General features: G+C 39.7%; 1 protein-coding gene across 14 annotated transcripts in view; it reads right to left on the bottom strand.

The window, feature by feature from the left end:
• Window positions 1-1,726: 1,726 nt before the first annotated feature.
• The window catches only part of HEPH (hephaestin), a 92,787-nt gene continuing 80,894 nt past the window's right edge, over window positions 1,727-13,619 (bottom strand). For 3 of the 14 annotated variants that reach the window (XM_074029220.1, XM_074029221.1, XM_065538598.1), the window contains exons 17-22: window positions 13,339-13,564; window positions 10,665-10,804; window positions 8,760-8,922; window positions 5,327-5,371; window positions 2,401-2,670; window positions 1,727-1,917 (exon numbers count right to left, since the gene is read on the bottom strand). In XM_074029220.1, coding sequence (XP_073885321.1) covers window positions 2,438-2,670; window positions 5,327-5,371; window positions 8,760-8,922; window positions 10,665-10,804; window positions 13,339-13,564 — 807 coding nt within the window. In that variant the 3' untranslated portion in view covers window positions 1,727-1,917; window positions 2,401-2,437. Of the gene's footprint in view, window positions 2,671-5,326; window positions 5,372-8,759; window positions 8,923-10,664; window positions 10,805-13,338; window positions 13,565-13,619 lie in introns of all 14 variants that reach the window. The other 11 variants (XM_015444147.3, XM_015444148.3, XM_015444145.3 and 8 more) reach the window with 6 other exon arrangements.

The following is a 13,619-nucleotide window of genomic DNA, read 5'->3' as shown; positions in this document are numbered from 1 at the left end:
GGGAACTGAGCAATGAGATCACTTGGACTCGGGAAGGGGAACATCACACACTGGGGCCTATCACGGGGAGGGGGGAGGGGGGAGCGATTGCATTGAGAGTTATACCCGTTGTAAATGACGAGTTGATGGTTGCTGACGAGTTGATGGTTGCAGCACACCAACATGGCACAAGTATACATATGTAACAAACCTGCACGTTATGCACATGTACCTTAGTATAAAGTATAAAAAAAAAGTATTAAAAAAAAATTCCAGCTTGAGCAACTGAATAAATGGCAATGTCACTTGACTATCAAAAATAGCTACTTGCATCCCTACTTGGAGCAAACTTACAACAGAAATATATTTCTTTCTTAAATACATGGGCTCTGAGTTTCTATTCCTTGACCTGGAGTAAGATTACAGAATAAGAAGAAATGCACTCCATCTCATCCACCACTCCTAGTCTCTTAGATTTACAATTGAGACCAAGCTAAGAACCTCCCAGTTGCATGTAAAATATAACCATTAATTGACTGGAATTCCTAGCATGTACTTCGTCTTCATTAACATCCATGTTAACTGCAGGCCAAAAGAGTTCTGCTGCTGTTAAATGCATTGATTCTTCAATGGCTTAAATACTAACCCTCGGATAACTAGCCATCTAAATCTCCCTTCCACCCACATTGTATTTCTGAGATTCTCAGTAAAGCTCTCCAGGAACCCACTGACCATGGAAAAATAAGAGGAATAATACCCTCTGGATTGTGTTTTCCCCTCCAAACTTTAACATTATATTTTAACTGAACACCAGCTCTGTGGGTTTCTACATTTTATCTGCAAGAGGTTGCTATCTAGACAGACAGATTGCTGGACAGACAGAAAAGCTGGAATCAATATGGCTAAGGTGGATGGAAATTAGTGGATGTTTTCATGATATAGGAGGATGAAATAGGTATTTGGAGTCAAATAGATGAATATTTGAATCCCTGTTCAACTTCTAGCTGAGGGGTCTTGGATGAAGTTACTTAATGTCCATACGTTTTGTTCATTCAAATGTATTAAGTGTATAACATTACTCAAATGTAAAATGTCTTGCTCTGATGTAATCCCAATGCAATCAGGAATTAAAATGCTTTTTAAAGTGTAAAACAGTGCATAATTGAATTATCATCTTTACTCTCCTTGATATCTCTTCTATTCTCCACTTGCCATGTGGTACAGTATTATGGATACTGCAGTGGGGTGGGCCATCTTACCCAATTTAAAATTTATCACTTATCTGTGCTCTCTAACCAATATTTTACAGAGGCTCAAATTTGCATGTAACAAAGGAATATTGCTGTAAAATACCAGAAAGAATGACTCCATCCTATAAGGAAGCCCCCAAAGTTGCAACTAGACCTTTCACACCACCACTGCCAAAAAGGCCCCACAAGATATAGTCCTACTTCTCCTGTCCCACTGGACAAGTTTGAGTCTCATCTCAGACTTCTATTTCCCTCTGACAAATTTTCTTGGCATGCAGAAAATTTTTGTCATTTATGCGATAGCTCCTTTTCTAGGGTGGTACCCAACACTCTTTGATGCTTCCTCTGGAACAGTTTCCTCATTTCTAAAACAAAAACTTGTAGGTTCTACAAAGGCTAGACAAATGCATACTATACTCACTCACACCCTAAGTGTTTTCTGTTTCAATCACAGAGACAGAAGTCACAGAGACCATCAAAAATCACCAAATTCAGTCTTTCAGGGTTCTAACAAGTACTTTAATGGATAGGGTTTGCTGTCTAAAACTTGAAGAGGTGACTCAACATTCCTTTCAGTGCCACTGTTCAGGAACCTGGAGGACTGCCTTTCTTGAGGAGCTTCTGGCTCCAGAGGTTGTACGTGCTCACAGCAGCAACAACCCATTCACCACTTCTCCAAAATAGTTCACTGCCAAGGAGAATCAAAATTCAATTTGGATTCCCAGTCCTCAGACTACCTTCAATTTCCCATCAAGCCTAAATTCTTAGCCTTTAGTTTAAATGTGGGTTATCTTAACAGCTCACTTGGCCTCAGTTCAAAGTGAACTTTCCTGAGTCCTTGAAAGAAGTAGAAACCCAACCAATGAGTTTTTCTCTTAGTATCCACTTTGTGAGAAGGATACATTTCTAGAAATTTCAAGACCTTCCAAGTGTCAGAAGGCAATATAATGTAGCTGTTGAAATTTGTGATGTAAGATACTAAGGTATTCCCTTAGCCCCAGGTGCCCAAGTAGAGCAAAGAAACTAAAGAAAAAGTAAAATCCTATTGTTTCCATGTAAAATAAATAAAGAAAGAAATATCCAGATAAGCTTAATTCCCCCCCCCCGACCACCCATGCCCCTTTGACACTGGGGTTAGTGATTAGTCCATGGCCTGCTGGGAGTGCATTACAGATGTGCTTCCTGAGGATATCTCCAGGCTCCAGATGTTACTGCTTGAAAGACAGAAGCTTGAAGCTGTCATCCAGGATGGACCTCCTATTGCGTCTTAGCTTTCTCTGTCGATGTTGGTACCAAACCATACCACCAAGAGCCAGAACAACAAGCAGGAGGGTGACACCAATGGCAACCAAAACAGAGGCCAGTATCTCAACATTCTTTATGGGGATCTGCATGCCCAGCATCTTCACATTGCCTTCTTCAATGTCTCTGGGGGTCACTGCTGAAATGGAGAAAGAAAAAAATGGGCATCCTGAGATGGAGAGTACTCTAAAAGGTAACTTTCTATAGTCATCACCTGACAAAACAAGTCAATCCAAATAGGACAGGAGACCTGTCCTTATCCTTCACAAAACCAGCTGATGAAAACGGATTTAGAGGTTAAAGTAAAGAATCAAGGAAACATGATGTTACAGCTATAAGGGTCCTTGAGAATCACTGAGGCCCCAGGCCACCCATGGAAAGAGCTAAGACTCAGATTGGGAAGGCCCTTGATACATTTTCTCAAATATCTAAAGGACTGTGATATAAAAAAGGATGAATTTTACTTGTTCTGTATGGTTTCAGAGGGTAGAATTGGAAGCAATAAGGGAAACTTCAGAAAGAAGTTTGACTCAATCATCCAGCTTATCAATAGCAATTTTGACCATTAAACTATGACAAGAACCTGCTACTAGGCTGTCCAGTCTTACCTCTTTGGGTCATATTAACACTGATGTCACATAGACCTTTCCAAGTGAAATATCTGATTGTTAGTTCTTGGCATACAAATTTTTGATGATTCCCAATTAGCCTACAGAGAAAAGCTCAGACTTTTAAATCAGACATTCCAACTCTCACTATCAGACTCTAATCTATCCTTCTAGTCCTATCTACTACTTTTCAGCCATAGTAACTCATTCTTTCCTCCTCATAAACAGTGATCCCCTTTCAGGCTTCTAAGACTTTGCTTATGCTAATCCTTTTGTCTGAACACACTTTACTCCTTCTTATCTTTCTAGCCCTACCTTAAATGTTACATGTCTCTGCAATGTTTTCTTTGACTTCATTAGAAAATTAATTGTTCTTTCCTTTATGTTTTCCAAGCACCTGTACCTTGTACTCCCATAATTTACTTATTGTGTGACCTTGGACCAAGTGACCCAATCCCTCACTTCCCATCTAAACCTCAGTTCCCTCTTTTATAAAATTAGAATAATAACCATACCTAATACAAAGGCATATTGTAAAATTTAAGTGAATCAATACTTATAAAATATCTAGTATAGTACCTAGCAGACAGGAAGTGCCCAATAAATGTTAACTGTTATTATTGTTTGCCCTTTTTGTACAGCAAACAGCATCCAGCATTGCAACTATTATTTCTCTGCCTCATTCCATTTTTAGACGCTGAAAAATAGCGACTATGTCTTACTTGTTTTGATATCCCTGGTACCTGACACTTCTTTGATGATTGTATAACTGGATGAATTAATGTTATAACACAACTGAGAGAAGACAGAATATAATGAGTTCAAATAGAAGCTCAAAACTTCCTGGTTCTGAGTTTACATTCTACCACATACTCTTTTTGTGACACTGAACAAATCACTTTCAATTTCTCAGCTTGTCATGTAGAAAATTATTAGGTTTTATTAGAACAACAGTTTCAAAGGCTTTTTTCCCCATTGTGAAAACTTTTTAACAAATGATAGCTTATGAGTAATATATATATGTACACAAAATATGTATGTATATATACAAATATACACACAAAGTATGTATGAATGCAAATATATATGTAAAATATTTAAATATATATAAAATAATTGAGTTGCTCAGGTTGAAAGAGATATGGCCTGAAGGCCCACCCACACAATCACACCTTACCTCTCCCCAACCCCTCCAGGACATATCCTGGTCCCCTGGTTAACAGTCCATGTGATACTTAGGCAGATCATTAAGACTTCTCCAAAACAGCTGTAAAACCTCAGACTAAACTACTAATTATCTCTAATGTTCTTTTTAGCTCTCATAACTTTCTGGATCTTTCCTAGTCCAGAGACAAATGAGGTGGAGAATAACACACTATTTGGACCCGGGCTGTGCAGAAAAATAATCTCTATAGTATTCAATGTCAGAAATGGCTGGTTCCAAAGGTTTAAGTCCTTGGTATTCCATAGATGAAAGGGAAAGAGGCAAGAATAAAAATAGCTGTTGAAGAACATGTGGTGTTTCATCTAGTTTCACACTGTCCCTAGGGGGAATTCATATTTGTGCTACAACTTTTCCATGTCCCACCCAGCAGGACCTAGATTTTATATATATATATATTCAACAGCTTTAGGAGTACAAGTACAAGTGGTTTTTGGTTACATGGATGAATCGTATAGTGGTAAAGTCTGAGATTTTAGGGCACCCATTACCCAAGTAGTGTACATTGTACCTAATAGGTAGTTTTTTATTCCTCACTGCTCTTCTACTCTCCTTGCTTCTGAGTCTCCAATGTCCATTATGCCATTCTGTATACCTTTGCATACTCATAGCTTAACTCCCATTTATAAGTGAGAACATGCAGTATTTGGTTTTTGACTAGCATCTAGAATTTTCTTCTCCTCTCACATGTTAGATGAAAAGCTAAAATAGCAGCCTTTAAATGGGGAGGAGGCTGTTTTCCCCAACTCAGGAGGTCTGGGGTGGAAGCCAGAGAGAATTAACCTGCTGAGGGAAGTTAAACCTTCATTCTTTGGCTTCTGAAGTCTTGCGGACGTCTCAGGATACTTTCTGCTGATGTATTCTAACTTTCAGTCACATAAGTCCCATTCCCTAAATGTACCTCACCCACCCTACACACAGGCACACTACGTATAACTACCCAGTCTGTGCATCATTTTACGTACCTTTTTCAGCCTCTTTGGTGATGGTGGTGATAGTGCTTAAGTGCTCTGGTTGGGAGGGAAAAAGACAAGAGGTTAGCCTTGTTGTTCTTCCTACCAATTCATAGACCCCCCTATGAAAGGTCAACATTGGTTGCAGAATTTCTCTGTGATAAAGTAAGCAAAATAAAGGTAGAATTTACTACTTTATAGTCAAAGTCAATATTAGCATGTTGATTTGATTTTGAACAGTGATATGAAATATGGGCAAGATAACAGGCTTGGAGTCCAAAATGTAAATCACCCCTCTGCTATTATTTACATATTTCTTGGCACTTCCTCTATTCCCATTATTGCTCTTTTTCCCACCATTTGCCACACTTCCTTCAGGAAATCCCTGCTCCTTGCCAAACATACTTCCCTACACATTCAACATCTTCTCAGAACACTTCTTCCTCTCCTTGATTTAATAAAGCTGAGTTCTTCTCTGAGGACCATACTTCATTTACATCCCCTCAATGCTTCTTTGAGATAATTGTTTCTCCTCTTTTTGTAAAGATATATCTCTTCTGAGGCTCATATTATTTGGCTAGAACTACAATCATTTCTTATTATCGTTAGCTAGCAGTTCTCTTCATTTATGGAAGTCTTTAGTAGCTGGCTCAGTCTTCATCTCCCTCAATTCCAGCCATGGGTGCTGACACATCAAATACTCAAGCCTCACAGTTTCCGGACCTTTTAACTCCAATAACTTTGATGTCTACTCCAATTCTACCAACCACTCAAATGGTCACATTAACCTTGTTGTCAAGAATTGTTACATCTCAGAAATCTAAAATCTAACAACAACCTCCCATCCTTTCAGTGCTCTAATACACTGTATTTCAAAAACTTGTTATCCTCCCCTGCCATGAGACCTCTAGCTTTCAAACCCTTCAATTTTTTTCCTCAACCTAATAGCTTCATCCTGTCTTTTCTTCCATTCCTGACCAAGTGAGACTCCAAGGTCTATCACTTCAACTCCTAATCTACCAAGAGTGTTGCAATAATCTACTCAAACTCCAGTAACTGTAATTTCCCTGTATTTTGTCTGGTATGCTGAATGCTGCCAGAGAAAATCACACAATTGTAAAGATTAATATTCTTCGTGTCCAATTTCAGCTAAATCATCAATGCTGCCTGGCGATAATTTATTTCCCATTCACCAGAGTGGCTATTTCAAACTTTTGTCCACTTTTCTCAAACCCTGTACCCTATCACCTGCCCTTCATTCTCAGCAGATGACTCTATTTGCTCCATCAGAGAGAAGAGAAAGACCATAGGCTGAAATTCTCTGTCAGTCTGTCAAACCCCCTGGCCAAACCTACACATTGATCCTTATATTTTCTGTCTTCTTTCTTCTTACAGTAGAAAGATTACTTTCCTCCACTCTTGCACTAATCTTTCATGTTAGCTCTGATTCTCATTCCCTGCTGCCTTATCAGAAACCTTGTTTCAAGAATTAGTCTTTTCCCTCTATCTTTTCAACTCTTCCTTCCTGTTGACCTGTGAACACATATGGAGTTGAAACAACATGAAATTAGGCCATAGTGGGTTTAAAAAAAACCAAAAAGGCAAATAGAAAATATTTATGGGCTGGCTCATTGTCACAGAGAGACATGAGCTATACTTCCTCATGGAAGTACCCTGGAAATATGTATTGAAATGGTCTCATATATTGGATGGCTCATATTTGGGATATCCCATTACTACATATAGAGAAAACCTGTTGTTCTGGATCTATATCTCCCTGATGATGTATCACTTGACTTTTGTTCTATGTACTTACAACAAAACAAAGAAGTTTCTGTAAATCTGGGTGCTAGGGAATAGCTCCTGAGTAGTTAAGTGGAAGCTGCATTCTAGGAGTATTAGTTGACAGAGAATAAATCTTTTAAATGATATAGGAAGTCATAATGTACAATCATTCATCTCCCTCCCTGAGGATAAACAGAAGATTTGTGTTCTCTACCCTCATTTGCTAAGTTTATTTGAATATTCAAAGACATTTTCCCATTCACTATTCCTGTTGATAGAGTGCCAGTGACTGACAACCCCAGAATACCATTTTTGTTTAAATAGTGTCTATATATTCTTTAAAAGCATAGGAAAAAAAAAAAAAAAACAGCCTTGATTTCTGTGGACCCCAAAAGGCTCTATAGGGCTTCTTGGAAGGCAAATAGTGTTGGCAGCTGGACTCGGGTCAAGAACCTTAAGAAGTAAGATATTTGACCCTTTAATTACCCAAAGACACAAAAGCCAACACAGCCTACCCATCTACATTTTTTGGTGAAGAACAAAGAGTGGCTGGTGAAGAAATTGCCCCAGCTGCTCCCTCTCCATATAAAATATAAAGAAAAAGTTTTTTCCACCCTTGGTAGTAACTCTGAGATAAGCTGTAATTGAAGGTCAATATCTCTTTCTAGCCTTAGATGAAGATATTCAAAAACCAAAAAGAACTGTCTTGCTAGATGTGGGGGCTCATTCCTGTAATCCCAGTGACTTGGGAGGCTGATGTGGAAGGATGGTTTGAGCCCAGAAATTTGAAACCAGCCTAGGCAAAACCCTATGCCTAAAGATAAAAGCTAGGCCAGGTGCAGTGGCTTATGCCTGCAATCCCAGCACTTTGGGAGACCAAGGCAGGAGGATTGCTGCTGCAGAAGGAGGCCAAGAGTTTGGAACCAGCCTGCGTAACATAGGTAGACCCTCTTCTCTACAAAAAGTATAAAAATTAGCCTTGTGTGGTGGCACATTCCTGCAGTCCCAGCTACTTGGGAGGCTCATGTGGTAGGATCGCTTGAGCCTAAGAGTCTGAAGCTCCAATGAGCCATGATTGCACCACTGTACTCCAGCCTGGGTGATAGATCAATACCCTGACTCTAAGAAAAAAAAAAAAAAAAAAGAAAAGAAAAGGAAAGAAAAGGAAAGAATTGCCTTTCACAACCCCACAAAACAAATTAATTTAATGGGTGACTGTTAGACTTATTTTTATTCTCTTTTTAGAAAGACTAATTAGCAATATTCCTTGAAATAATCAGTTACTCTAATACAGTCAAGTAATACATTTGTATATAAGTTAAATTTATTTGAAAAGAAGCAGACCTGCACTAGACTTCAATGCATAGAGCCAAACCAGTTTCAGGCTGGGTCAACCCATGCGAGCTCAACAGGTTTTGAAGTAATTAGCAGAGGGACAGGTGTCAGGGGATTAGAAATATCAGTTGGGGCAATGGAGGGACAGGTGGAATGGAGGATTAGAAATATTGGTTGGGGCAATATCTAGAGGGAGTCTATGCTCTGTCTTAAGACATGCTTATTCTGGGATCAGGAGGAGACAATCAAGAGGCTTTTTGGTATTATCTGGTTCCTATAGGCTAAAGTGTTAAAAGATGATCGTTTTGGGGAAGTTAGGACTTACCTGTTCGAGAAAAAACAGTGAAGAGGGTCTCCATGCCAGCATGGACATGGTCAGTCACATGGCAGTGCAACAACCATGTCCCAGGGTTGCTGGCCACCATCTCTACCACCTCAAAAGTCCCTGGGAACAGATCCACCACATCTGCCCGGTAGTTCTCACCATTCTGCAAGAGAGATTGGGAATGAGGAAGAGGAAGTGAAGGATATAAAGATCATCTTAGAGCTTTCAGGAACTAAAAATTTGTGATGTCCACATTAGGGAGCTGAGACTCCAAGATTCCTAGACCAGTGAATGGCTTTAAAAGTCTACTTTATCGAAACCATCCTGGCTAACGCAGTGAAATCTCGTCTCTACTAAAAAATACAAAAAAAAAAAAAAAAAAAAAAAAAAAAAATAGCCTGGTGTGGTGGCAGACGCCTGCAGTCCCAGCTACTCAGAAGGCAGAAACAGTAGAATGGTGTGAACCTGGGAGATGGAGCTTGCAGTAAGCTGAGATCACGCCACCGCATTCCAGCCTGGACGACAGAGTGAGACTCCATCTCAAAAAAAAAAAAAAAAAAGTCCACTTTATTCGTATCTCCAATGAACCCACCCACAGAAACTAAATCAACAGAGGTGACTTTCTCCTCTTTTTTTTTTTTTTTTTTTTTTTGAGGCAGAGTCTCGCTCTGTCGCCCAGGCTGGAGTGCAGTGGCGCGATCTCGGCTCACTGCAAGCTCCGCCTCCTGGGTTCCCGCCATTCTCCTGCCTCAGCCTCCCGAGTAGCTGGGACTACAGGCGCCGCCACCACGCCCGGCTAATTTTTTTGTATTTTTAGTGGAGACGGGGTTTCATTGTGTTAGCCAGGATGGTCTCGATCTCCTGACCTCGTGATCCGCCCGTCTCCTCTTAAAGTGTCCCAAAGTAAGATAATTTCTAGGTTACTTTAGAGAGTTCAAAACAAGTATCTTTATAATTTTCAGCAGGCTAAAATATGAAGAATTTGGTGTAAGCTTTTACCCCTATGAATGAGGCATATATTTCCTTTAGAAATTGATTCAAATAGGCCAGGCGTGGTGGCTCAAGCCTGTAATCCCAGCACTTTGGGAGGCCGGGATGGGCGGATCACGAGGTCAGGAGATCGAGACCATCCTGCCTAACACGGTGAAACCCCATCTCTGCCAAAAAATACAAAAAAAATTAGCCAGGCGAGGTGGCAGGCGCCTGTAGTCCCAGCTACTCGGGAGGCTGAGGCGGAGCTTACAGTGAGCCGAGATCCAGCCACTGCACTCCAGCCTGGGCGACAGAGCGAGACTTCGTCTCAAAAAAAAAAAAAAAAAAAAAAAAAAAAAAAAAAAAAAAAAAGAAAAGAAATTGATTGAAATAAAGTTATCTTTGCCATTGTCTTTTTCAGCACTTCTAAATCTCGAAGTCTATATCAATGCCCCCAACTCTTCCACCTTTACCTAAGACTAAACTGTTTTCAAAATCTACATATTGTTCCATGTGCCCTCTAAGTTGAAGCTCTTCTTTTAATAGATTAAGGACTTTCAGCAATTCTGAGATGCCACTCTGAAATTCCTTGTTCTTAAAAATCACTGCTCATTGAGTCTCAAGTCCTTGACATTGATTCCTTGACATTGAGTCCTTGACATTGAGTCTTGATATTGATTCCTTCAGTCTCCTTACTGATAAATGGACCATTTTTTCTCTTCCACATCAGAAGAGAAAGCTAGGGCCTAGCAGGAAGTTATTGACCCTGGGATATACAGCCAGACTAAAATTTCCAGCTCAGTACTCCATGTACTAGACCTCTGCTCTTTTAACTAGTTGTTACCTTGTTCCACGCTATTACCCTTTTTCTCAATTGCTGCTAAACCACTGTTCTAATCATCCTTGAGGGACTCAGCCCCCTTTCCAGCTCACCCGATAGAGGAAGCTCTCTGCATGGAAGTGGATGGTATGCAGGTCCACATCTTGGCCCATGCCCAGCATGTACCAGGCCACTCGTTCTCCTTGGTACATGGTAAGACCCCTAAGGTTGGCATAGAGTTTCCCATTGATTGCTGTCAAAAAAAAAGAAGAAGAAGAAGAAGAAGAAGAAGAAGAAGAAGAAGAAGAAGAAGAAGAAGAAGAAGCAGCTTCTTACATCTCTCCTTTTGACTTCCCATTGCCACTGACCTGGTCCTAATCTTTTTTCTCGAAGATAGCAATGGGCTCCTAATTTGTCTCATCTTTATTCCATCTGTCCCTTTTCAAGGTATCTTCTTACATTAATATTATCAAAATTATCTCTCTAAATAACTGAATGTGATGACATAATTCTGCTGCTTCAAATATTTTAATTACTCTCTCCTGCTCCAAAGAGCAAATCCATGGATCCTTACTTCACCCAACAAGATCCTTCAAAATATAACTTCAAACCACCTTCCCAGATTTAACTCCCACTACCCAACATGCTTATTCTAATTAGGGTGATTTCTTCACCATCCCTCAAATGGTCTATGCATGTTCTTTTTATCCTTGTGTTTCTAAGATTCCCTACTAGAAATCCTGCCTTCTTTTATAAAATTTTTAAAGCCTAGTCAAGTCTTCACTCCCCCAGAAAGACTTTCCTGATCTCCTAGTTCCTCTCCATACCTCTCATTCCCTGCATGCCCTTCCACCTGTGAACTCCTCCAGTACTGTCTCATGACTCATTGGAACTCATAAGAAATTGTCTTCTACATTTACCTGTCTTTTCATGTGTGAAAGCTTACATCTCTAATTAGACTATAGGTTCCTAATATGCAGAAAAGGATGTATGTATACACTGCATTACTATGGCTTCCTTGTGTTTTTTCAGAACACTCAGTAGACAGCTGAGTCAACATTAAATGTTAAAAAAAAAAGACCTGCCACATTCATGGAATTAATAACATTAATGCATAGAATAGTGATATTAATGCCTGGCATAATAACATATATTAATGTATGGGTCTCTTCCCAGGCCACATCTTATGCTCCAAGGACATCAAAGTACTTATTGTTATAAAAATTCACACTTCCAGGACTTTTCCCTGGACAATTTTCCCCCACTTCTCATGTTCTTACAGAGGGAAGATAATTTCCACTTTATTCCTCAAGAGAGGAAGCAATCATTTATAATCCGTCTCTGTGTCTACCAAATTGTGGATTTCAGAGAGGAAACTAAACATGATCAACTCATCCTCTTATTGATCTTTTCTCTCACTCATCAGTCGGGCCACAGAAATGGGCAATAGCTGATTCATTATTTCACTGTGGGTATGATTCTCCCTCTGCCAAAGAGGAAAGTATTGCTGTCCATCTATGTCAATGACAAGGTGGAAATGTCTATCTGTTGCCAGAGAAGTGTGAGTAAGCCTATTTAGTTGTAGAACTGAAATCAGTTTTTCCATTAGCCTTCTTAGTAATAAGGTTCACATTTGATCTTAAGCATCTGTCTTTCTCAGTTGGTTCAGGAACCTGAAAAGGAAGAGAGGGATATTATTTATTTACCCCTCAGATGCAAATATCTCCAGTGCTAGCACTCTGAAACTGCACAACAAATACCTGCTAGATGGAAAGGTAGGTATATTTATACCTGAAGAATGTGGATAGACACATAAACAAACAGAAGAAAGTAAGCATTAGCCAAACCCCTGCATTAACAGGATGTAACTGTGCCCTCTTTCCCTTTTTGTCCTGGGTCATTTCTTTGATTTGACAGGTGTTAAAATGTCTGCCCTGTGAAGTGTGTGAATCATCTGTTGTAATGTGAATCATTCATCACTCCATCAGGGAGAAATAGCTAAAATCTGTGGGATAATAATATACTACTTTTTAGTTCCATTAGAATCACTATCAAAGGTACATATCCTCAGATCAAAGAAATCTTGGGCTAGAAGGAATAGTGAGAGATCACTTCATTCTACTGCACTTATGCTCTCCCCTCTTTCTCTTGTTTTTGAAAAGCTACACAGATCTCTCGAGCAAAGGAAGGCTTTGATGCACAATTTCTCTCCAAAATCCATTCAAGTACCAGAAAGTTCTTCCCTGTATCTGACATAAATCCAGTATGCTTCTCACTGAGGCTGTCTTCTTCAATTCTTCCATCTATAAATGGAAACTCTTTTAAAAAGAGACTAAAATACAAGCTTTCATCTGGCTGTATTGGAATCCATTGAGATAACTGGTCCCAAATTTAGAGCAGTAAATAAATAAGATGATATTGGGAGACTAAACTCAGGGTTTTAAAATAGAGAGGCACTAAGCAGTCAGCTTGACAAGTACATTGAAGGTCATACATGTCCATTTTGCCTTCTCTAATATGTTAAAATTTGCTGGTATCACCATGGCAACTTTACACAGTCAACTTCCTGCTTTCTGGGCACCCAATCTAACCTGGACCACATATCTGCCTTTGTATATGTAAATGTACGATAGTAGGAAATGCTTCTTCTGACTCATTCTCATTTCACCTTACCATGTTCGTGTCCTTTCTGGGATTATGTTCCCTTATAGTAATAGGCCTATTAGATATCCCCATGTAACCAGTAGAGACTGCTTTGGAAAAAGAGTAGATTTTTTTACTACTGACCATGCATTTTATTACTCTCCAAGAAAGTTTCATCCTGTAGATTAATACTGCCTGGATCCTGGGACCCATGGGTTGCCACATTTTCCTCCAAATACCAAGACTGATTTTCATCAAAAATCAAAAACAACAACGCAAATTCCCGATCCATGTCACTCCGTCCTCCGTGGGGCTCCAGGATGCCCTTTCGGCAGATAGTCAAGGGCCCCACCAGGCCACTATACATGTCCTGAGGAAGGGAGGAAGTGGGAGAGACAGAAAGAGATGGAGTTGTTTCTGGGTAG

The sequence above is a fragment of the Macaca fascicularis genome, chromosome X (genome assembly GCF_037993035.2).
Source record: "Macaca fascicularis isolate 582-1 chromosome X, T2T-MFA8v1.1".
Classification (NCBI taxonomy): domain Eukaryota; kingdom Metazoa; phylum Chordata; class Mammalia; order Primates; family Cercopithecidae; genus Macaca; species Macaca fascicularis.
The sequence above is the reverse complement of the archived record's forward strand: the minus strand, read 5'-3'. Positions and strand labels throughout refer to the sequence as shown.